A 22782-nucleotide genomic window follows, 5' to 3' on the forward strand; every position below is an offset into this window, starting at 1 on the left:
CAGTGGCCCAAACCACTCTTTCCTTAAAAGCTAAAGACAGAAATAACAGCAGTGGGGAGGAGGCGGGGAACACACCTGTGACGCTGGCCCTTGGCGGAGGCCGCAGCAGGAACTAGGCCAGGAGGCCAGCAGGGGTGGCCACAGGGGCTGGACTGTCCAGCTGGGGCGCCGGCTGGGAGCTAGGGAGGGGATGTGGGCACAGAGGCACCTGCCCACAGGGTTATGGCACGCGTGGGGGTCTGTGGCGAACCGTCTGCAGCCGGGAAGGGCCGTGGCGGCAGACAAGGGGTGCCAGAGGTGCTGGACCCAGGGCACGCAGAGGCCGCCCCGGCCCCGGCCGCCTAGATCAGGAACCTCTCAGCGTCGGGGAGGAAGTCGGGCAGGAAGGCAGGGTCCGGGAGGCCCGGGGACCCGCAGTTCGCCCGCTGTGGGAAGCTCCTCAGAGGCAGGGCCGAGGGGGGCGAGGATGGGCTCTGGGCGGCCGGCCGGCCTTTCCCCAGCTGGGCCGAGCCCGCGGAGCCCCGGTTCCCGGTCAGCAGGTCCAGGTTCCCGCTGGGGTCCACGATGGCGTTGATGACTGCGGGGGCAGGGAGGGTCAGGCCAGCCGGTGGGTCCTGCCCTGCCTCCCGGCCCACCCCGGGGTCCCTCTGCCGGTGCCTCCGGCAGCACCGGGGGCCACACCCACCTTCCAGCTGCTTCTGCACGCGCCTCAGTTCTTTCAGGATGGAGCTGATCTCCTGGAAGCGGGCGGGAGGGAGAAGATGGAGCAGGGCGGCCAAGGGGGTCACGCCCCACTCCCTGCAGCCCGGCGGCTGGGTGCAGGCCGGCCCTCACCTTGTTGGACGTCTTCAGGATGGGCACCTCGTTCTCCGAGTTGATTCTGGCTTCCACCTCCTCCCAGGCACGCCCTGTGTTCTGAAAGAGGATCCTGCGCCGAGGGAGGAGGCAGAGGACAGCGATGATGGAGCCCAGGCCCCCTCCCCCGCCCCCCGCCTCGGCCCAAGGGGAAACACAGGCACGGTGCAGGAATGGGGCTGGCTGGAGCCAGAGTCCCAGCCTCTGGGCCTGACGTGCGAACGACTGGGGTGGAGGCTGGGGTCATCCTGGGGCTCTGGTTCCCGGGAGCCGGGCATGCGTGTGTGCACGGGCACCCCCGGGGTGGTGTCCCCCCACCCGACCGCCGCAGGTCCTGGCTGACAGGTGTGTTTGGGTCTGTGTCTGAGGGGTGTCTGGGGGGGCGGCTCCCACTGGCCCACCGAGCTCGCAGGGCCCTACGCACTTCATCTTCTCGGCGAGGTGCTCCGTGTTCTCCCGGATGGCGTGAGACAGCTGGGACACGGGGTTCAGCATCAGGTTGTCAAAGATCACCTGTGAGGACGGTGTCAGCATGGCGCCCGGGAGCCCTCCGCAAGGCCCTGCTCCCCGGGCGCACCCCAACGCCCAGCCGGGAGGGCCCCATGCACACAGCCAGGCCAGCTTTCTAAGGGGCGGGTGGGGTGCCTGCCTCCTCGCGGCTCCGAGGCCGCATCTTGCTGGCGAGGGGGTCCTCACAGCGGTCGTTCATGTTCTGGTCCAAGTCTCGAGTGCTCAGGGAGCCAGGTGGCACCTTCTGGAAGTTGAGGCTGGCCTCGGGGATGCGCTGCACCAGCTGCAGACAAGGGCAGGTGGTGACAGCCCTCCGGGGTGGGGGCATCACCAGCAGGGGCAGACAGCATGCCTCCGCTCCTACAACAGCAGGGGGACGGAGCAGACCCCAAGCCCAGTCTGCTGGGGGCCCCGGGACGCCCCAGCCCCCAAGGAAGGCGGATCCCAGACCCCACACTTCAGGGCGGCCGTGTCGGGAGCCGAGCAGGGGACACACAGCCTTGGGGAGGGCTCGTGGCTCAGACTGCCGGGGCACGCAGCTGGGCGTGGCCGACGCGGCCAGGACCAGAGGACCAGGCCAGACCTCAGCAGGGTGGTGGCGGGGCGTACCTCCTCACGGGCGGAGATGGTTGACGCAGGGGTGCTGGGCACATTGCTGAGGGAGGGGCTGCGGGCGGGCCCCGGTGAGCCCAGTGAGTCGCCATCCCCAGCCACGTCGTGGATCTCCCGGGCCAGGATGGCCACGTCCTTCACTAGCGTCTGGCTCAGCCTGCACCCGCAGGAAAGAAGGCAGGTCCTGTAGGGGCCTCCTGGGCGGGGCGCCAGCGTTGGGGAGGTCGGGGGGGGGGGGGTTGGCAGCCTGACGGAAACCTCCCCGGGCCGACCTCCCCTCTCAGGTGGAGGCAGGAGTCCTTCCCAAGAGGCAAGTGCGGGGTGAGGGGTACGGGCCAAGGGCATGCAGCCTCTAGTGTGGCCCAAACTGTGCCCAACCGGCCACTGGCAGTGCCAAACAGGGCCCCAAAGGAGGCTCAAGTGTCGGATGCCCCAAGAGGGGTGGCAGGGGTGGGGCTGGGGCCGGGCAGGAAGGGTGGGCGGAGGCACCCCACGCTCCAGAGCAGGCCACACCTTCCCCTCGGGCCACCCAGGCCCTACTCTGCAGGCAGGGACACTGAGGCAGGAAAGAGATCACAAACAAGGCTCAGAAGCAGGCTGTGAGGGACACAGGCAGGCAGAGACCAGGAACCTCCCCGCAGGGGAGGGAGGGAGGCCACGGGAGGCCACGGGAGGCCAGGCTCCCAGCCCCAGCCCGGCCCCACTCACACCCCACACAGGTTAGGCATGCTTCCCCACCAGGCTCTCAGGCCACCCGTAAAAGGACACAGGCCAGCAGGGACCAGGAGCACCTTCTACCCCCTAGTGCCCACAAAGTCCCCAGGCTGACCGCTGTCTCGCAGCACATCAGGTCCCACAACCAGCCTGTCCTGTGGACTGGAGCCCTCAGCCCAGGCTGGGGTACAGGAGTCCCCTGTCACTGTCCACACCGCTTCCTTCACTCGAGGGCGCATGAGCAACACCCTCAAGGTTCCTGGGCACATCACTGCTGCAGTCGCCCGAGTGGCGGGGCCTCCAAGGCCCACCCTCAGCTGTCCCAGCGTGCTCGGGACGCCGCCCAGCCAGCCCTCAGGGCCTGTCCTCTCCCATCGCCACCTGCACCTCTGCCTGGAATGGACACCCGAGCCCCTCCCAGAAATGCTGAGCACAGCTGGAGAAAACTATCCCAGCTGGCCCCTACCTCCCCAGCAAGGCTGACCTGGGCGCCCTCCAGATGGGGGCCCCCCAACTGGGTCCCACCTTCCCTACATCAAGAAAGCACAGAAGGACGTCCCTCAAAGTCACGGATGCCCAACGGACATGTGCCCCTGCCTGAGCACCTGCCCCCGCATCCTCTCTCCGGCCCCCAGCACATCGGGATGCCCAAGCCTGCCCATTCTGGGGCAGAGGCCCTGAAGCCCACCGGGGTCCCTCCATCCTGTCTCCTCGCCTCTGCACGCCCCTCAGCTCTCTCACCCAGCAGCCTCCTTCCAGAGCCCTCACTCTGCCTCCTCGGCAGTCCGCCCCCTCGTCAGCCCTGTGCACTGCACCCCGCGTCCTGGGAGCTCCGTCCCCGGCCCTCTTCACGCCCTGCAGGTCCTCTCCGCTCAACCTCCAGCCGCCATGGCCTCTGTCACCCTCTCTGTGTCTCCACCCCCACGGACCGTTCTCCCAGGAACCACCTGCCTCTGGTCACCTTTCTAGGAGGCTCACAGGCTCAAGCTCAGCATCCTCAGCACCAAACACTCACCATTCACCCAGCCCTGGACTCCTCCTGCCCCTGCACGAGCCCCACAGAACCCAACCACTGTAGCACTGACCACTTCTCAGTGGAAGACCATCCCCATTGTCCACCATCTCTGCACCAGCCTCCCAGCTCCTGGCCTGGAGGCGACCCAGAAAATAACCACACGAGAGTTCACCTTTAACAAAACTAGTACAGTCCTTCCTCTTACCAGAGGCCCCACACCCTCTTGGACAGACCTGCATCCATCCACCCACCCACCCACCCATCCACTCCTCCACCCAACTACCCAGTCACCCATCCATCCATCCACCCACCCAGCCACCCAGCCACCCATCCATCACCCACCCAATATCCACCTACCTACCCACCCAGCCACCTGATACCCATCTCATCCATCTACCCGCCCACCCACCCACCCCTCTACTCACCCGCCCAACCATCCCTCCGTCCACCCACCGGCCCGCCCAGCCACCCCTCCATCGACCAGCCCTTGCTGAGCTCCTTCGGGAAGACAGTCTCCAGACCAGGCCCTATCCCGGGGGTACCCTTGGCCCCAAGGTGAGATGCGCGCTGGCTTGAAGGCTCCGCTGAGTCGGGCTCACCTGGCAATCTCAGCGATCTCTGCCGTCTGCACAATAAAACCGTAGGGGTCAGGATCTTCTTCCTCGTCGTCTGTGTCCCGGGGCATGGGGGCCCGGGGGCGAGTCCGGTGGGAGCTGCCAGCCCGTGGGGTCTGCGTGGCTGTTGAGGCATGGGAGCGTGTGTGTGTGGGGGAGCCGTGGTGGGAGCCATACTCCTCCTCAGATGTGGACGTGCAATCTGAGCCCTGCTGCCGGCGACGCGTGCCTTGGGTGTGCGAGTTGTTTCCAGAAGCAAGAACAGAACAGAGCAGCGCTCAGCCCCCTGCGGCAGCCCCGGGTCCTTCTAGACGAATGCCCAGCGCTGCAGGACAAGCCACGCTGCATGCCCCCCCCCCATGCCCAGAGGCCCAGCAGCTGAAGCGCCAACAGCTACAGAGCTCCATGGCTGGGAGGCCACCACCAGCCCACAGGCACGAGGAGGGATGGGCAGGGACGGTCAGGGACTGGGAAGGTCGGGGAGGGATGGGGAAGGACAGGCAGGGTTGGGGAGGGACGGGCAGGGACGGGGAAGGACAGGGAGGAGCAGGGAGGGATGGCCAAGGACAGGGACAGAAGGGGAGGGGCGGGGAGGGAGGAGCAGGGTCCGGGAAGGACAGGCAGAGATGCGCAGGGCCGGGGAGGGACGGGCAGGGATGGGTTGGACCGGGTGGCCTGGCATTCCCACGGGCCTGAGACTGCTCACCCCGTGGGCAGAGGCCGTGTCCCGCGGGGAGGGTCCGTACCCATCAGATGGGAACTGGCAGGACTGGTGGCAGGGAATGGAACCCACAAATACCCCAAATCAGGGTGGACCTCCCCACGTGGATCAGCCCCAGGCCTGGGGGGTACCACAGGGGGTGGCTGGGCTCAGCCCTCACAGCCCCCTCCCTTGCCTGCCTGGTCTGAGACCCACTCCCGCCCGCCCTGCTCTGAGGCCCCGCGGCGGCAGCACACACACGCCGCCAGAAAGGAGGGGCAGTGGGCTGGCACCCAGCCATGGTCCCCAGCCCTCCACCCCCGTCCCGCTCCATCCCTTTTTCTCCAGCAAACCGGTCCCCCGGCACTCCTCGCCCCCCCCCGCGGCCCAGAAGGCAGGGAGGGGCCGTGTCTGCAGCCTCAGCAGGGCATGCCGGGCACCATCCAGCCACCCCGGGCAGGAGACAAGCCCCAGCGGCCACAGCACCGTCCCTCTGCACCCCACCTGGGGCTGCGTGGGAGACTGACACGGCCTCCCCCAGCACCCAGCCCCCCAGGGGACAGCGCCAGGGCAGAGTGGGCAGCCCCAGCCCACTGTCCACAGCCACACAGGCCCCCACCCGCGAGTCAGCAGGAGCCCCTCCCTCCGGGCTCGCGGAAGATGCGGACCCGCGCACACTCAAGGCTCTCGAGTGTGTCTGTGGAGATTGGCCTGCCTGGGCATGGGGGCTCCTCTAGGGCCAGAGTCGGGGGGCCCCACGGCCATGCGTGGGGCTGACCCAGAACACTGCGGACCCACCGCCCTGGCTGACGTGGCACTCACTGGGTGAGGAGTATCGGGCACTGCCCGGGCGGGCCCTGCTAAAGGGCTGGCGGGGGGCCGTGGTGGTATTGGTGGCCTTCCTGGTGGCGGCGGCCCGAGCCTCGGCCATGACGGGTTTGCGGCCAGTGCAGTACAACTCGACGCTGCGGCCAGAGAAGCTGGTGCGGGCAGGGGCCGCCTCGGAGTCGCTGGGCCCAGTGAAGGAGCCCGCCCGCTTCCGGGGCATGGCCAGGATGTCCAGGCGCGACAGCTTCTTGGCCTGCTCAGGGGCTGGCCGCCCCGCCGGCTCAGGGTTGGCCGAGGGCCCCCGTTCACCATCGGCAGCCTCCGTGTCTGAGGCATCCCCCAGCCGGGCCCGCCTCAGCCGGGAGGCCCGTGTGGGCCGAGGGGTGGACAGGCTGTTGGAGCGGGTCAGCACTTGCTGTACCTTCTGGGCGCAGCCACGGCCCTGCTCTTCCCGCGGAGCCGGGGATGGCGCTGCGGGTGCCGGTTTCCGGCGAGGCCCTGGCCGCCCCGCCCCAGGGGCCACGGGGGTCTCGTGGTCAGAGGTGACAGTGTCTGCGCCAGGTGGGTGGGCCGGGCCGGAGCCTCGCTCTTCGTCAGGCCAGTCCGAGGATGCCCGGGCCCCGGTGCCACGCCGCGCAGCCAGGCGCCTCCCCAGCTCTGCACGGCCCACGTCCATGGGGCCCGGGGGGCGACGATGCTTGTCTGAGAGCCGCTCTCGGGCGCTGTTCGAGGAGACGCTCCCCGGGTCCTGTGCTGCTGGTGGGGACGGCGGCTTCTCCTTCTGCGGCCCCGCAGCCTGGGGACTGGTTGGGCTGGGCCCGTTCTTACCACTGAGCAGGCTGACTGTGCTCCCTGTGTCCACATCAGAATCCCCGGACAGGGAGTCATCTGGTGGCCCAGGGGTGCTGCCCATCGGGCCCTCTGCCTCCTCCGCGGACTTGGAGAGCAGCCGGGCCTCCAGGGCTGCCAGGGCTGTCTCCGTCTCCTTGAGGATCAGGTGGGTGTCCTGGGGGTGGAGGTCCATGTGTGAGGCCTGGGCGGCAGCCAGGTCCTGCAGGAGGGGGTGGCTCGAGATGTGCGGAAGCTGGCCGGGCGCTGGGGGGCCACCGGCCGGCTCCTTGCGGAAGCTATCCTGTCGCACCAAGGCCGGGGCAGGGCTCTCGGGCTCCGAGGACCGCTCTGTCTGCAGCTGGATGACCATCCTCCCGCTGGAGCTGACGTAGACGCCGTCCCTCGCCACCCGCCCGGGGCTGTCCACCTCCCCTGCAGCCACGGATGGCTTCCTGGGGAAGGCTGTCTCCGCATTCTGGTCCCCAATGAAGAAAGAGGCGGGGGCTGGCTCTCCAGGGGCCCTTGGCGAGGGCCGGCCCTTCGTCCACGCTACTCCCTCCTGGGGGCTCCTCCGTCTCTCCTCCTGTGGGCCCCCACCCAGCTCGGAGCCCCGCCCACCATCCGACCCACTGGCATCGCTGAGGCTGTCAGGCTCCAAGTCCTCCTGGCCCAAGAGGCAGCCGGCCTGCTCACTGCCCGGCTCCGGAGGCCCAGGGCCGCTCCTCTTGGTGGCCTCGAGGCCCCCAGGGCTGTCTGCGCGGTCGCTGGGCAGCTGTGGGAGTCGCCGTCGCTGGCGCACAGGCAGGGTCCCTTCAAGCTCCCCCGCTCTGCGCCCAGGGCTCTCCTCTGCAGAGACAAGGGCAGACTGGTTGGAGCGGCCGCTGGGCCTGCAGGCCCTCAGTGCATGCCAGAAGCCTGACCCTCCTCCGGACTTGGCTGGCACGCACTCACGCCCACGTGTCCGGTGGAAAGCCTGGGCCCAGCCCCTCCCCGCTGCTGAGCCTGAACCACTCACCTGCCAGGCTTGGGTCTGAGTAGCTGTCGGCCAGGCTGGCCCAGCGGGACACCCACTTCTGACCCCCGGGGGAGCCCGGCACCGTGAGGCCCTGCGGAGTGAAGGACGAGTGTGTGTCTGCGGCAGGGAAAGTCAGGAGCGCCGTGGAGACCCTCAGCAGTGGGGACAGCTCACCCTAACCCCTGGTCCCAAACGCCATCTCTGGACCTGTGGCACAGCAGCCCCCCCCCCCCGCCCCACCCAAGAAACAGCCAGGAAAGCCCCTGCTGCACTCCTGAGCTTACAGAACCCCGACGTAACTACCTAACCTGAGCCCGGTTCGGGAGCTAGAGGCCAGCAGCTGTGGCTCAGCCCAGCCCTGCCTGCGGGCACACACCCAGGGGCCCAACTTGGAACCTGTCCTCAAGCCCTCCGCACAGGGCCCCAGCCCACCTGCCAGGTGGGCACGCCACTCAGTGAAGGTTCGACCCAGCCTCGTATGAGGCACCCAGCGCAGGCGAGACCATAACCCTCGAGCTCATACGGGACCTGATGATGGGGTCCCAGCACCTCCCCAGAGCAGTGTGCCTCCCACATACCTGGAGCTCCCCTTGGGGGGCTATGCCCACCGACCGGGAGGCAAACTCCTGCAGGAGCGCCATTCGCTGGGCGACCCCGTCACTGGCTTCGTCTCTGTCCCTTCTGATGACCGGACGGAAGGTGGCCGAGGACACCCTGGAGAGCTCAGGAGACTCAAGCACCCCAAAGACCTGGGAGGAGGGACGGCCAGGCCCTTGGGTCAGAGCCACCCCAACCCCAGCCGGGGCCCCAACCCCCTGCCCTGCAGACCTGGTCGATCATCTGGCGGGCCTCCTCCACCTCCGGGTCCTGCCCCTCCGTCTCGATGGTGTAGGTCCCCGCGTCGCTCAGACTGTCGTCCTCGTCTTGTTTGCGAGCCTTGCTCAGCTGGGGGTCGGCGGGAGGCGGTGGTGGGGTCGCAGGAGCCACAGGGCTGGCCCCACGGGGTGTCTCGGGGGCCGGTGACGCTGGAGATGCCTTGTCAGGGCCGGGCCGGGCGGTCGGGGAGCCCTCCCGCGGGCACTGGGCCATGAAGTCCTGGGCCAGACGGGAGCGGCGCCCCACGCTGCCAAAGGGTCGGGCAGAGCCCCGGGAGGCGGGTGAGGGGCCCCCCAGGCGCTCCTCTGTCCTCTCCCGCTTAAGCGAGCTGGCCCGCTGCGGCCCCGAGCTGCCGCCTGTCCCCCGCGCCGAAGCAGGGACGGCTGAGCGGTCTCTGTCCGCTGGCCCGGGGCCTCGGCGCTTGTCGGCCTTGGGGTCCCCGGGAGGGGTGTGCGTGAAGGACTGAGAGCGCTTCTTGCGGGGCGTGTCCTGGTCGAAGAACTCGATGACAAAGGCCTGCTGGTTATGCAGCAGCTCCTGGGGGTCCCGCTTCATCTGCCTCTGCAGCCGCACCTGCACCCCGCTGCCCTCCGCAGGGACCCCAGCTGTTGCCACCGCCGCCTTGGCCGTGGGGTCCTCTGAGTCGCTCTGCGTGCCATCCTCATGCTTGTGACCTGGGGGTGGGGAACCCCAATGCATCAGGTCAAGGGAAAGGACACAGCAATCTGGGGGAAGGGGAGCCTCTTCACCTCCTGCCCAAGCGGTGCCACGAGGCCGGGGACGTGGTACCCACAGCGCACAGCACCCAGCACACGTGGCTGAGATGAGCACCGGGAACACGCCCAACTGCCCCAACTGCGGAGGCAGGTGTCTGGCAATTAATTGCAGGCGGGAAATCAATCAAGCTGATGAGGGCACCCCACCGGGAGACGAAGGCGCTGTGGTGAGGTCATGGCCCGCCCGGCACTCACCCTTCAGGGTGCGGGTGTGGACGGGCAGGTCACTCTTGGTGCTGTGACGGTCATCCCCGGGGCCAGCCCGGCACAGCAGGCTAGGGTCACTCTGCACCAGCCAGTCGGCCACCTTGGTCTCGGCAGACACGGCCTCCACAGGTGTGGCCTCCTTGTCTGGGGGCCGTCTCTGGCGCAGCGAGAACTTGGTGACGTGGTCCTTGATCTTCACCTTGCCGGGGCTGCAGTCATCGAACTCGATGGTGAAGGAGGCATGGCTCTGCACCACAGGGGCCGTGGCGGGTGCCTCCTGGGCCGGCGCCTCAGGGGGCCGCGGTGGCGGAGGGGCCTCCTTCGTGGGGATCTCAAAGTAACTGGGCTCCCGCCTGAACGAGAAGCCCGGAGACTCCGCCGCCGCCCGGAAGCCAATCGTCCCCGGGAGCTCCCCGTCCTGCTGTGCCGGCTCCTTGGGCCGCTCTGGGTGGGCGGGGGGAGAAAGCATGTCCTTGGGGGCTGCAGGGTGCCGACCTCGGACCGCCCACCTCTGCCAGCACGGCCGGCTGTCTCCCCCGGAACAGGCATTTCCAGCCCGGCCACCCTTCAGAAGTGCCAGGGGCCTCTGGGACCTACCTGCGTAGGGCTCCTCCTGGCGCCGGTCCTCGGGGGGGCTGCCGCTGTCGTCCTCCCCCCACCAGGAGGGCTGCCCGTACAGGGGTGTGCGGTAGGCCGCCGACTCTGCAGGAGGAGAGGGAGTTCGAACCTGGGTCACTGGGGCCGCAGCGCAGACGATGAAGGAAGACCCGGGGCTGGGAAGGCGCTGGCTTCTGGAGGGGTCCCGGTGTCACCTCCCATCTCAGCCCAGGACCCTGCCCGAAGTGCTCCAACTTTGCCACTCTAAGGCCCATTTCCACATCTACGGTGGGTGACGCTTGCTGCCCCCAACCCGCCCAGGCCTCCCTGTGCAGGAGGCTCACCTGGGGCAGCACGGTCCTCAGCACCCCCATCCTGGGGCAGGCAACCCCTCCAACCCTGGCTGAGCCCTCTGCCCCCGGAGCCTGCCTGCCACAAGGGCAGGAGGACAGGAGTCCACAGCCAGGGCGGGTCTCTCTCCAAGGTCTGTAAGTGGCTCGAGCCACAGAGGGGCGACCCTGATGGCCGGGCCCCACCGCAGGCTGACCGGACCACACGGGGAGCAGGGGGGCAGTGCACATGGGTGGGCATGTCTCGGGCTGTGCAGGCGTGGGGCACACGGATGCCTGAGCCCACAGCCCAGCAGGTCTGTGCTGGGGCAGCGGGGAGCTGTGAGCCCAGAGGCTGAGAGGCAGGGCGAGCGCCGTGCTGGGAGGGGAGTGTGACCCAGAGCAGGCAGATCAAGGGGAGCCATGGGGAGGCCGGGGCGGGGGGGCAGGCCTGTGTGCACACCCCTCCTGGGCCCCGGTGCAACACTGCCCTTACCTGCCCCTGGCCTCCGGTCCCCCCTCTCCGGCCTGGGACCCAAGGACTCGCAGTAAGGGGTGTGCTGCGGCAGCGCTTCGCCCTTCCTGGGGGCCGGGCCCTTGACGCTCACCTGCAGCTGGCTGGTATACTTCTCGTGCTGCGGGCAGGGGGGCCGGGGGTAAGGGCAGGGTCGGCCTCAGGAGGACACCCAGGGCAGCCCGCTCCCTCTTGCTCCAGAGAGGACCAGGACTGGCCCCGCACACCATGAGGCCTCCCCACAACACCCACGGAGGAAACATCCTGAGGCTCGAGGCTGGGGGTCCTCGCCCAAGCCTGGGGCAGGGGGGGCGGCGGTTCTCAGGACCACACAGCTTCCAGGAAGGAGCTGGGGTTTGCTTGGAGCGGGCAGCAGTCATCAGAGGTCACACGGAACCCCCCACTCAGGACCCACCAGAGAAGGGTGGGACAGGCCCTGGGCCACGGGAGGTGGGGAACAGTGGTCTACCCGAGCACACCATGTGCATGCACGCTTGTGTGCATGCCTCCGTGTACGCGCCCCTGGCTGAGCTCTACAGCTGTCAGACCCAGGCTCACACTGCCCATGTGACTGCGGACAGGCTGCCCACACTCCAACTGAAAGACAGGGCTAAGGCTAGTCTCCCCCACAAGAAGCTCCCGAGTAAAGCTCTGGGCAGGGTCCCCCAAGTCGATGCTCCGTGACTCCCACAGAAACGAGCAAGGGGAGAGGAGACGTCCCACCCACTGCGGTCCCTGACCCAGGTCCCTCCTGCCCGTTCCCAGCTACCACCTCTGATAGCCTGATCAGGGTCCTCCTTGGCACCCCAAATGCCTCTGGGCCTCCCCTCCCCCAGCTGGGGGCAGCAGCCTCCCCGCTACTGCCACCACCTGCAGCTGCAGCAGCCTGGGGAAATGACTACCTTCCCCACCTGCCAGACCGGGCCAGCCTGCAGGACAGGCCAGGCCAGGCCTGGCTGACTCATGGCACCGCAGCCAGGCCAAGGGAGCCAAGAGGTGTGGGAGCGCTGGGCAGGAGGAGGGGTGGGGGGACGGTGCGGCCCCTCGGCTGAGTGCTGGCACTGACCCTGAGCGCCTCCTCGGGGACCCGGTGCTGCACGCGCTCCAGCACGTACATGTTGGAATGTGGCCGCAAGTTAAGGCAAACCCAGAGCAGAAGAGCCAGGATGGCCCTTGGACAAGGGCACGGGGCCACGTGGTACAGGCACTCTCCGCAGCGAGATGAGCAGACAGCTCCTGGGCAAGTCAGACTGACAGCCCCGGGGGGCTGTGCTGCCCCCACACCCGCGTGCGCCCCAGGCCCGTGTCCACACTGCTCTGAGTCAGAGAAGCAGGACAGACGCCGCTCCAGATCACGGCACACACATGCCCTTTAACCCCTCAGCCAAAGTGCGAGGCAGGGCGGGCAGGTGATGTGCCCAGGGGCCTGCCACACAGCTAGCTCCCAGCTCCCATCCCAGGCCACCCCTCGGCACCGGCCTCCCAAGGATCTGGGCTCGGAAGGGCCTCAGACAGCGGCTGGGCCCACACCCACTAGCGGTTGTGCGAACACGAGAGCTGGCCGAGGCGGGCATAGAGGAGAGGACATGCTCCTGCCACGTGTACGGGTCCCCAGGGCAAGCAGGCTGCTCAGGGCGGAGGCGCAGACCCCACTCCCACATGCTCCCGCACAGAACGCCAAGCCTGGGCAGCCCCCAGGCCACCAGGGGCCCTGGGTCCCAGGGAGGGCTCACTCGCTCCTGGGACCCTGTGTGAGCTCAGACCGGGACACAGGAAGCAGGTGCCCGTGACCGGTGCCTCTGTGGGGGGCATAGGGGCCGGGGTTCGGGCTGGAGCCCAGCCCGGGGTCATGCTGGCTACTCTGGGACGCCCGTGGGCCCCAGCTGTGCCCACGGAGGCCCCTACGACTCTGCCAGGACAACAGGACAACTGAGGCCAGAGGGAGGGAGCGCGGCCAGGAAAGGATATCGTAGCCAAATCGAACGACGTCATGGAGCTTCAGCGTGACGTACTTCTGGTCCGGGATGCGCACGTCGTTCACGAACGTCTGCGGAGGAAACAGGTGGCGGGGCCCAGCCAGCAGCAGGCGGGGCAGCGACTCTGCAGTGCCCTCCTTCGTGCTGCTCTGGGCCAGCCACTGTCCCTGGGACACACGTGCACCCAGCCTCACCCCCGCAGGGACCCCGGGACAGGTGACCGCCGAAGGCCTGGCCTCACCCGGCACCCAGGACCCTGAAGTGGCAGCGGCCAAGGCACACCCGCGGGGTGGCCCCATGGCAAGGCTGGCCGGGCTGTGCAAGGCTGCCTGCTCCCCAGAAACCTCCCCCGCCACCCAGGGGCTCTCACTGGCTGGCCACTGGACACTGCACTCTGGCCAGATCGGGGAGAGAGCCCCACACACTCTGAGGGCCTTGGGGCAGGCCAGGCGACAGAGGGAAGACAGAGGGGCTCAGGCACGGCAAGTGTGCCGGAGTCTGGTGGAAGGCACAAGAACCAGGGAGGACTCGGGGGCGGAGCAGAAGGGTGGGTCCACAGGGAGGGGTCCCAGGCCAGGGCTGGGTGGTGCAGAAACGAGCCTGCGGGGCAGCAGAGCAGGCCTGAGAGAGGGCTGGGAGCCCGGCAAGCTCAGTCTGCACACGCTGCCGCTGACGCGGGAGTCCGTGAGCTCCTGCAAGCAGTGGAGGGCAGCAGGCCCGGCGTGGGGGCAGCCTGTCAGCCTGTGCCCGTGGCTCGGTGCTGCACAGGCAGGCAAGACTTGGTCCCAACTCTACAGATGTCACTCAGGCTTCGGAGAAGCACACACCAGGCCCACAGCCCCGGGGACCCTCTCAGAGCCCAGGCGGTCTGGGGGGCCGGTGCCCCATGCAGCCCGTGTTGGCGGAGGGGATGCTCACTCTCCTTGCAGCCCCATTCAGGTAGGGCGACTCTGTCTGACAGGAGGGCTGACAGAGGAGGGGTTCAGGAGCAGACCCCAGCAGAGCCTGAGACCCCCCCACCCAGGAGCCCTGCACGGGAAGTGGTGATGAGTGCCCAGCACTCAGCAGCCTGAGGCTGCTGTGGGACCCCCCCCCCGAGCTCAGGATGGAGAGGGCAGACCTCACGAGCTGGGGGGGACAGGGCGGAAGGCCCTCCTCCGGCAGAAGGAAACCGCATATCCACACAGCCAGACACTGGACCCTGGAGGGACCCCTCACCTGCCCCCTCCCTGCTCACAAAGGAGATCACGCGTCCCCCGGAACAGGGTATCCCAGCAGACAGCCCCATCCCTCAGCCTACAGGAGATCCAATGTCTCCCACCCTCCCTAGGGCCCTCTCCCCCCAGAACAGCCCTGCCCCACACGGAGCCTCCCAAGGAGGCCATGGGGCCACTGCACCTGCAGGCGGCTTCCTCCCCACCCGAGCAGCAGATCCTGGAGGAGCTCAGGCGGGGACAGAGCAGAGGGATGTGGTGGCGAAGGGCAAAGGGGACCACAGCAGGGGGCAGAGCTGGAGTGGGGTCCCGGGAGGGGGCAGGGCCAACACAGCCGAGATATAGCGAAGAGGAGCGGGATCGAGGCGGAGGAACAGACCGGGATGCGGGGCAGGGTGCAGAAGGAGCTGGGGCGGGGAAGACGGGTGGCGCTACTATGGGGGGGCGGGGTGTCATGGAGGGGGTGTGACCATCACAAAAGAAGGCGGGGCCAGCACAGAGACAAAGGCCATGAGAAGGGGCGGTGCCGGCAGAGGGCTGGGTCGTGGCGGGGGCGGGGCCATGAGGGGGCAGGGCCAGAATGAGGGCGGGGTCACGACGGAGGCGGGGCCAGCACAGAGCGCCCCTTGCCCCTTGCACTCACCCCGTTCAGGCTCCCCAGGTCCTTCACCCAGTGCTCATCCCTGTCCTGATCGTAGTTGATGACAGCATGCTGCTTGTCCACGCTGCGGGACTGGGGACACACAGACTGCCCTCAGCTCGCCTCCCCAGCTAGGTGAGGCCCAGGAGGCAGAGGAAACCCCAGCAAGAACCCCATCCTCTACCCACTGCACTGCCAACACCAGCCAGCTAGGCCTGGGAGCCCACGAGGTCCAGCCCACACCCCCACACCTTGGGTGTGTGTGTCCCAGGGAGCCCACCCAGGCTTGACTCGGCCAGCTGCCCCAACCACTGGAACAGGCCACGGGGATTTGCTGAGATGCCAAGGCCAGGTCTGCCCACCCCACTGCTGCTACCCGGGCCCCTCCTTTTCTGCCCAGCCCTCTGCAGCACCAACAGGCCAGTGCCCCCCATCCCTGGGTCAGCCGTGGGAAGGGGGGAACCTCTGGTCATCTGGGACGTGCTGCTCACTCCCAAGGGCAGGTGGGGGCAGGCAGAGCCCACAGGGAGGACCGCAGGGCTGGGGGGGGTCCAGGGACAGGCCTTCCCCCCACTCCTGGCCAGCCCCACAGGTCACAGCCTCTCCCCGTGCTGCTCACACATGTGCAGGATGAATCTCAGACCCTACAGCTATGTGCCCACGTGCACAGGACTCACACGCCTCCGACGCACACCTTGCCGCACACCTGCATGCTGAGCACTGCCAACCTGTCCCCGGCCCCCAACCCTCTCAGGACCCCTCCCCAGCCGGTCACCCAGCCCCCTCACACAGTCAGCTGGAAGAACACAAACCAGTCCCCAGCACACCTCTCCACTCCTAGGGCTCGCGGTGCAGAGGCTGGGATAGGGTCATGGGGTCACACGCTCTTCGCAGAGGCCCCGCCAGCACAGGCCACCTCCCCAGCCACGAGGCCAGCGGTCTTGGCACAGAGCACACCACCGCCCACCCCACACTCACTCTGCTGGACGCCCTGGGTGTCTGGGTTGCCCCTGCATCCCTCTTTGGCCACCTAAGGAGACACAAGCCTGGGGACCAGCCCCTGGACAGCCCAGAAGAACCAGCCAATCTAGGAAATGTCCAGACCTGCTAGGATGACAGTGTGGGACCCTGTGGACCTGCCAGGCAGTGCCTCCACAAGACACCCAGACCTACCTGCAGAGCACCTGCGTGGGAACGACAGGGCTGCACACCTGCTCTCCGCAGCCCGGCATAGGATGGCCTCTAGCCCATGAGGTGCTGGCCCAGGACCTGAGTCCCTGTCACCATACCACCAGGCTTCTCTGTTCCCACAGGTGAGTGCCCAGACCCTTCCTCCCCTAGGCGGCCGGTCCCCACAGAGCCCACTTTTTCCCTGGCTTCCAGGGGCGGCCCCAGCACCCTCCCCAGGACTAGAAGCCCCTGCCTCACCCAGAGGCCCAAGGACACAGTAAGATGGAGGTGGGGGTGGGGGTGGGCTCTGGTCCCTCAGCTTGGCAGATGTGCCAAGAGCCCTGGAGGGCAGACCATCGGGGGCTAGCTCGTAGGGGCTGTGCCCTCAGCCCCAGCAGCAGCCTGCAGGCTCCAGCCCTGCCCGCACTCAGAGGCCCCAGGCGGCCAGCTGGACCCCCAAGGATGCCGCCGCATGGGGGACCTGGGGGGAGTGGCATGAGGAAGGAACGGGCCTTTGGTTCTCTGGAAGGGAACAGGGGTGCAGGGACGATCATAGAGCAGTCAGCGGTGCCAGCAGGAGCCTCCCTGACACAGAGGCCACCCCAGGCCATCTGCCCCAGGCTGCTCGAAGGACACGGGTCAGCAGCGCAGCCTGCTGTCAGCACCTCCCCCAGGACAGCCTGGGGGTCTCCTGGTAAGAGGCCTGGTGAGAGCATCTCCCGTGGCGACAGCTCTCCGAACAGGTGAGTCTAAGCTCGAGACCTACCGCCTCCCCCCCCAGGCCTCACCTCTGCCCCCACCCTGAATTCCTCACCCAGAGTTGGCACCCACGGCCAGACAGCTCCGGCCACAGCCTCTTCCCTGGGTGCCAGGCACCCCCTCCTCCATCAGACGCCCCTCCCTGTCCCAGATGCAGGCTGGCCCAGCGCTCACCTACCCCCAAAGCCGGCCCTGCACTGCAGCCCCCCACTGGCCCTGGCCTGGGCCTCCCCAACCCAGCACAGGCGGGGGACCCTGGCACACCCTTACCTGGGCCTCAGTCTCCCGGCTGCAGTGGGGCTGACAAGAACCAGCAGCTCTCTGGGGGAGCATGAGTGCTCAGGCTCGTCTCACCTCCGCCAGTGAACCGCCCCATGGGCAGCCTCGTGTCCAGCTGGCCGCTGAGAAAACACTATTTGCAGAGGAGTCTGGGGGCTCACCTCCTCTTGCGACCTTTCCCAAGCAGTGCCCAGGGCTCGAGATCAGGCCAGCTGCCCACCTCAGCCCTGCTGGACACCCCGGGTGCCAAAGAGCCTCCCCCCCATCTCTGGAAAGTGAGCCTGGGGGTGGGCTGTGGCCGTTGTGCCACCAGGTATCACACTGCAGGGGTGCTGCCGGCCTGGGAAGGGCACTGCGCAGGGGTGTACCACGGGGCTCTGGCCAGCCGCTCACCAGCACGCAGTGCGATACAGGCCGGCCCGAGGTGGACAGGGGTAGGCAGCAGCAAGGGCACGCTGCCCCTCAGGCTTGGGCCCCACCTCTGCCAAGGAGTAACCCCCTAGAGGGGCTTCTGGGCTGACCTCCCGGCCTGAGCAACTCCCTTCCCCCCTCAAGCCTCAGACCCCCAACTCCCAGACTCAGCCCAGCCGGGCCAAACCAGATTCCTCCCTCCCTGCCCACCTGGCCCTACAGCCTTCCCCCAGGAGGGCCAGCAGCGGAGGGTCCAGCTGCACCCCCTCGCCCCCAGGTACCCACTGGCCTTCCGGGGAGCCATCTTTCTCCCATCCTCCCGGCCCCGTCAGTCATGCCCATTACTCTTTTGCAGAAACTTCCTGAGGTTCCTGGCCAGCCTGAGAGAAAAGCCGAGCCACAGGCCCCAGAGGCCTCTCCAAACCTTCCTGCCCTGCCCTGGCCTGGCCAGCCCTCTGGCCAGACCGCTCTGTGGGTTCTGGAGATGCCATGCCCCTTCTTGGACCTGGGCCCTTCGCCGAGGACCACCACCCTCCCTGTGTCCACCTTCCCTGACGCCCCTGCCCACCCCATCCATCTTCTGGTCCTTGGACCTTGCACAGTGTCCCCCCCATTTGCCCCCAGAGCCTGGGCCACCCCCTCCAGTCCCCAGGCCCAGCCTCCACTCCCGGCCAGGGCTCTAGCACCAGGCACAGCTCCTGCAAAAACCCCCTCCCAGACTGGGGGTAGCACCAGGACTGATGGGGAGCAGGTGGAGAAGGGCTCCAGGACCGGAAACCTCCCTCCCAGCCCTGACACCCCAAGCCAGAAGCAGACCCCAGTTCCACCAGGCCCAGGAGCTCAGAGGCTGGACACCCACCCAGGGAAGATGGAGGCAGCCCCTTAGCCCTGGATTTGAGACTTCACAGGACACAAAGCAGCTCATGAAGGGAGAGATCGTGCAACAGGTGAATAAAATGACCCTAACAAACTCCAAACATACAGATATTTGAAAAAGAGTCTAATTATACTCACTTTAAAAGGAACAAAGATGTGCTTCCAAACTTTATGTGACTCCCTCCGCGGAAAGAGCCCGGCCCAGGCCAGCCTGATCCTGGCAGCAGCCAAAACCCAGGGCTCTGGGCACACCCTCCCACCAGTCCGCACCCGGCATCACCCACGTCCCCTGCGGATGGGCTCAGCTGGCTCGCGTGCAGAGGGCTCCAGCTCGGGGCTGTGGTCTCCGCATGAGGACGCAAGCAGACAGACCCCGGCTGCTACATTCCCACAGGGCAAACTGGGCAGAAGCAGGGAAAACACCTGTGCACAAGCACAGAGACATGCATGTGCACACACACGTGTGCGCGCACAAGCACAGAGACATGCATGTGCACACACACGTGTGTGCACAGGGATACACCCCCACACGCGTGTGCACAGGGGTACACACACATGCACGCGCGAGCACAGGAATACACCGCCCCACACACGCGTGCACAGGGATACACCCACACACAGGCGTGCACAGGCACACGCCCCCCCACACGTGAACGTGCACAGGCACATGCCCCCCACACGTGTGCACAGGCACACGCCCCACACACACGCGTGCACAGGGATATACCCACACACACATGCGTGCACAGGCACATGCCCCCACACACACGTGTGCACAGGCACACCCCCACACACACATGCACAGGCACATGCCCCCCCACACGCGTACAGGCACACACACCCACACACGCGTGCACAGGCACACGCCCCCACACGTGTGCATGGGCACACACACCCCACACACGTGAATGTGCACAGGCACACCCACACACACGTGTGCACAGGGACACCCCACACACATGCACACGTGCATAGGCACACCCCACACACGCGTGCATGCACAGGCACACGGGCCCCACACACACGTGCACAGGCACACACCCCACACACACATGCGTGCACCAGCACACACACACCCCACACACATGCCCACGTGCAGAGGCACACGTCCTGCACCAGCTCTGTGCCACACTTGGAGAGTGTGGGGCGGCACGTGGCCAGGCTGGCCGGCTCTGCCTCCACACACGCCCCCCCACCTTCCGCTGCCCCGCAAGGTCCAACAAGCCACAGCCCCTCCTGCCTCATTTGCGGCCCAGGCCCCCTGGACAGTCCCCTGCTCCCCAGCCTCCCCGCACTGCCTGCTCCCTGTGCCCTGTGTGGAGGCCACACCCCGCCCAGCACCTGTGCCAGCCCTCCGCGCCCTTCCCCCTCCCGAGTGTCCAGTCGGCCCCATAGCCCCCCATCCCGTTCCCAGTGCCACCTCCGGCGGGCTTCTGCCCTGGGGACTCATCTGGTCCCTGCTTACATGGGTGTGGCCGGCCCCACCCCAGAGCAGTGACCCCAGGAGGCAGGGTCTCTGCAGGGCCCTCCCGGCGCCAGGACAGTGCAGTGCTCCATCACAACTGTGGAGTGACAACACGGGGACAATGACACAGACCTCCACAGAGGGGAGGCCCGGGCCCCCGGAGGATGAGGCAGGGAGGGGGTGAGCTGGCAGGGAAGGATGAGCGGGGGTGGGGGGCCACCTGAACAGAGGGGCCGGGGCGGGGCAGCTGTAGGGCGAGGCTGGGATCCACCAGTGTGCCTGTCCCCTGAGCCTGGGCGCAGTGGCAGCACCGCCTGTGGATGCCCAAAGCACGGGTAAGGGAGGGGGAAGGTCAGGGTGCGTCCCCGGACCACTGGCGGGGACACTGGCAGGGACCCTGCTGGAGGGGAGGGAGGATGGTGGTTTTGCATGGAGCTGGGGCTGCCTGGGTGAGGCCCACACAGGCTATGACTGCAGGTGGCTAGAGACTGGGGACAGGAGAGGCAAGGACACCATGTGAATCACCTGAGCGGATGTGGAAACCAAGGTATGGGAGTGAGGGCACCTCTGGGAGATGCAAGGGGTGGTCCTGCCCAGGAGCTCAGGGCCCAGACAGAGAGGGAGGCTGCGGGGGTGGACAGCATGCATGACCTCCTGGAGCCTCGGTTTCCCCAGGTGCCAGAGGACAGCAAGGTGCACCCGAGCCTGGGGCTGGACCTGCATGGAGGGCTGAAAAGTGCCCGCTGCTCCTGCCCGGCTCAAGGCTCCACCACCAACAAACCAGAACTGGAACTGGACCCCAAGCTCACTTGAGCACCCTGATCCCCACCTCCTGCCCCAGAAGCCTCTGCACCAATCCCTGGGAAAAGCAGCAAGCAGAGTGAGGGCCTGGTGCAGGCGACAGAGCCAGGCAGTGGGCAGGAAGAACACCCACACCGGGCCCTGGTCAAATGCTGCCTCCTCCAAGAGGCCCTCCTGGCCACCCCAGGTAGACCAACAAAGCCATCAACACGCTACCCAGGCGCACGGCACCTTGCCAGGGTCAGGGACCCAGCCCGTTTTCAGACCCGCCTCCAGCGACAGAGAATGGGGGTCACGTTCCGTGTCATTGTCAGGAGCCACCAGCCACCTCCAGACCTCAGCGGGGCCGCTCAAGATGCCAGGGGTGCGACCGAGCCTGCCGCCTGCTTTGTGCACACCGCGAGTTCGGAGCACGCTTTCTACCCGTAAATGGTTTTTAATAAGCTGAGGCTATGTCGTGACACATGAGGACGACAGGAGACTGACATTGCGAGGCCGCGAGGAAGACCCCCTGGTGCCAGCACGCCGGCTGCCTCATGGTCCTCGGGCTGCTCCACGGCCAGGAGAGCGCAGTTGCGGCTGAGGAGGTGTGTGGCCCAAGAGGCCTCAGAGACGTTCCCCGGTCTTTACGGGAGACATGTGCCCACCCCGTACAGTCACTGACGCGGTCTCCCCAGCTTCCAAAGGCATGACGAGAAATAAGAGGACAGACTGTTCCAGATCAGAGACGCTTCGGAGGCCCAGCAACCAAACCTGACGCGGGAACTTGGCCAGCCTAGCCAAGCAAGTCCGAGGACCTTCGGGGAGAAGCCAGGGTGTCCAGAGAGGGACGGGCTTGCCCTCGGGAGACAGAGGTGGACGTCTGCTGCCCAAGTGTGCGTGTGTGTGGCAGAGCCCCCGTCCGCAGCCCAAGCCCCAGGTGTCCCAGGGAGTGGGCGGCAGCAGCCAGGCTCACACAAGGGAGCCAGGGCCTGAGCCAGGCCTCACCCTGCACCCGAGCAGCCCACCCAGAACACCACAGTCGGGGGCATGAGCTTGGGGAGCTTGGGGGACAGCAGCCCATGTGCCATGCAGGGGGAGGGGGGCGGCGCAGGGCTGCAGGAAGCCCAACTCAACCACACCCATGAGGCACAGGGAAAGGACACCCGAACTAGGGTGAACCCTCCTTGTTCCCAAATAGCCAGATACGTGAGCCCCACGGAAGCCAAACCCACACTCTGAAACCCAGAGCCTGAAAGTCCTGATGGCCAAGAGCACGGTGCCCTGGCCCCACCAGGCTTTTCTGCCCAAGAAAGGCCCCTTCCCCACCCCAGGGTGCCTCAAAGGGGCACCAGCCTTCCCCTGGACAGCTCTGATGGCCCGAGATGGCCCTGGGGCTCCCCGCTCCATTTGTGGCCCAGCTGGGGCCCCAGACAACAAGGTTATGGGTAGGTCCACTTTCCAGCACCTTCCAAAGGTGGGTCCCCGGTGCCTTGAGAACCTGATCGGCACCTAAACACCTTCCTGTCAGAAAAGCTCCCATATGCAGAGGCAGGGACCAGCCTCGTGAGCACACACTCAGGCCTGCAAACGCCCGGCTGTGGGTCCAGGGTCCAGGTGGAGACACCCAGGCCCAGGGCTGACTTGAGGGCTCCCCCCCCAGGTGTCCTGCAACCAGTAGGCCCGGGCCCTGGACCTGCCTTCTCAGCCCCGAGGGGCTCCCACTCACCTGCAGCATGAGCTCACACTCATCACGCCCCACGAAGATAAGCTCTCGCGGAAGCCGGTGGCGGGTACCACTGCTGCTCACCAGGAACCAGGAGGTGACACTCATCTTGGCACTGGCCAGGCCTATCCGGCCCTGGGGGGAAGGAGCTGTTAGAGCAGGCTTCCCTCCCTTGGCCCCAGCCCCTGGACACGAAAGGCCCGGAACAGATCCTGCCCCCCAGGAGGTTCAAGCACCCCCATGGCCACACAGCGGCCACCCCTGGAAACGCTGGGCCCCAGCCACACTAGGCCACCCGCCCTCCCCTGTGGCCGCCTGCCCCAGCTAAGTTCTCCCAGTCCTCCCCTTGCTCTGGGCCCCTCTCCTCTCCCTCCCGGATGCTAGGCGTTGAGTCTACGAGGCGGCACAGGCCACGCTGCCCACGTGTGGAGCCACACATGTCCTCATGACCCGACCAGGAACAGCTCTTGAGTGGGACTCGGCATGGCCCATC

At 67.2% G+C, this 22782-nt stretch overlaps 1 protein-coding gene across 1 annotated transcript; it reads right to left on the reverse strand.

The window, feature by feature from the left end:
• Positions 1–326: 326 nt before the first annotated feature.
• CEP170B (centrosomal protein 170B) lies at positions 327–22397 on the reverse strand. Its single transcript, XM_088024989.1, has 18 exons — positions 22293–22397; positions 14827–14916; positions 12962–13040; positions 12060–12118; positions 10976–11114; positions 10151–10255; positions 9542–9997; positions 8523–9244; positions 8273–8443; positions 7695–7785; positions 5843–7525; positions 4306–4549; positions 1975–2134; positions 1505–1648; positions 1280–1368; positions 835–928; positions 686–737; positions 327–577 (listed from the first exon to the last, which is right to left on the reverse strand). The coding sequence occupies exons 1-18, from the start codon at positions 22395–22397 to the stop codon at positions 342–344; spliced, it is 4719 nt and encodes a 1572-aa protein (XP_087881115.1). The 3' UTR covers positions 327–341.
• Between the last annotated feature and the right edge of the window lie 385 nt (positions 22398–22782).

Source organism: Eumetopias jubatus, unplaced genomic scaffold (genome assembly GCF_037043125.1).
Source record: "Eumetopias jubatus isolate StellerSeaLion01/CBP00866 unplaced genomic scaffold, mEumJub1_p1.0 scaffold_7, whole genome shotgun sequence".
Classification (NCBI taxonomy): domain Eukaryota; kingdom Metazoa; phylum Chordata; class Mammalia; order Carnivora; family Otariidae; genus Eumetopias; species Eumetopias jubatus.

Excerpts from the sequence above, each read along its gene's own strand:
- CEP170B (XM_088024989.1), bottom strand. The coding sequence starts at position 22,397 with ATGAGTGTCACCTCCTGGTTCCTGGTGAGCAGCAGTGGTACCCGCCAC. Across the intron at positions 8,444-8,522 it reads CCCGCCAGATGATCGACCAG|GTCTTTGGGGTGCTTGAGTC; the intron begins GTCTGCAGGGCA and ends CCCTCCTCCCAG. Across the intron at positions 1,649-1,974 it reads CCATCTCCGCCCGTGAGGAG|CTGGTGCAGCGCATCCCCGA; the intron begins GTACGCCCCGCC and ends CCTTGTCTGCAG.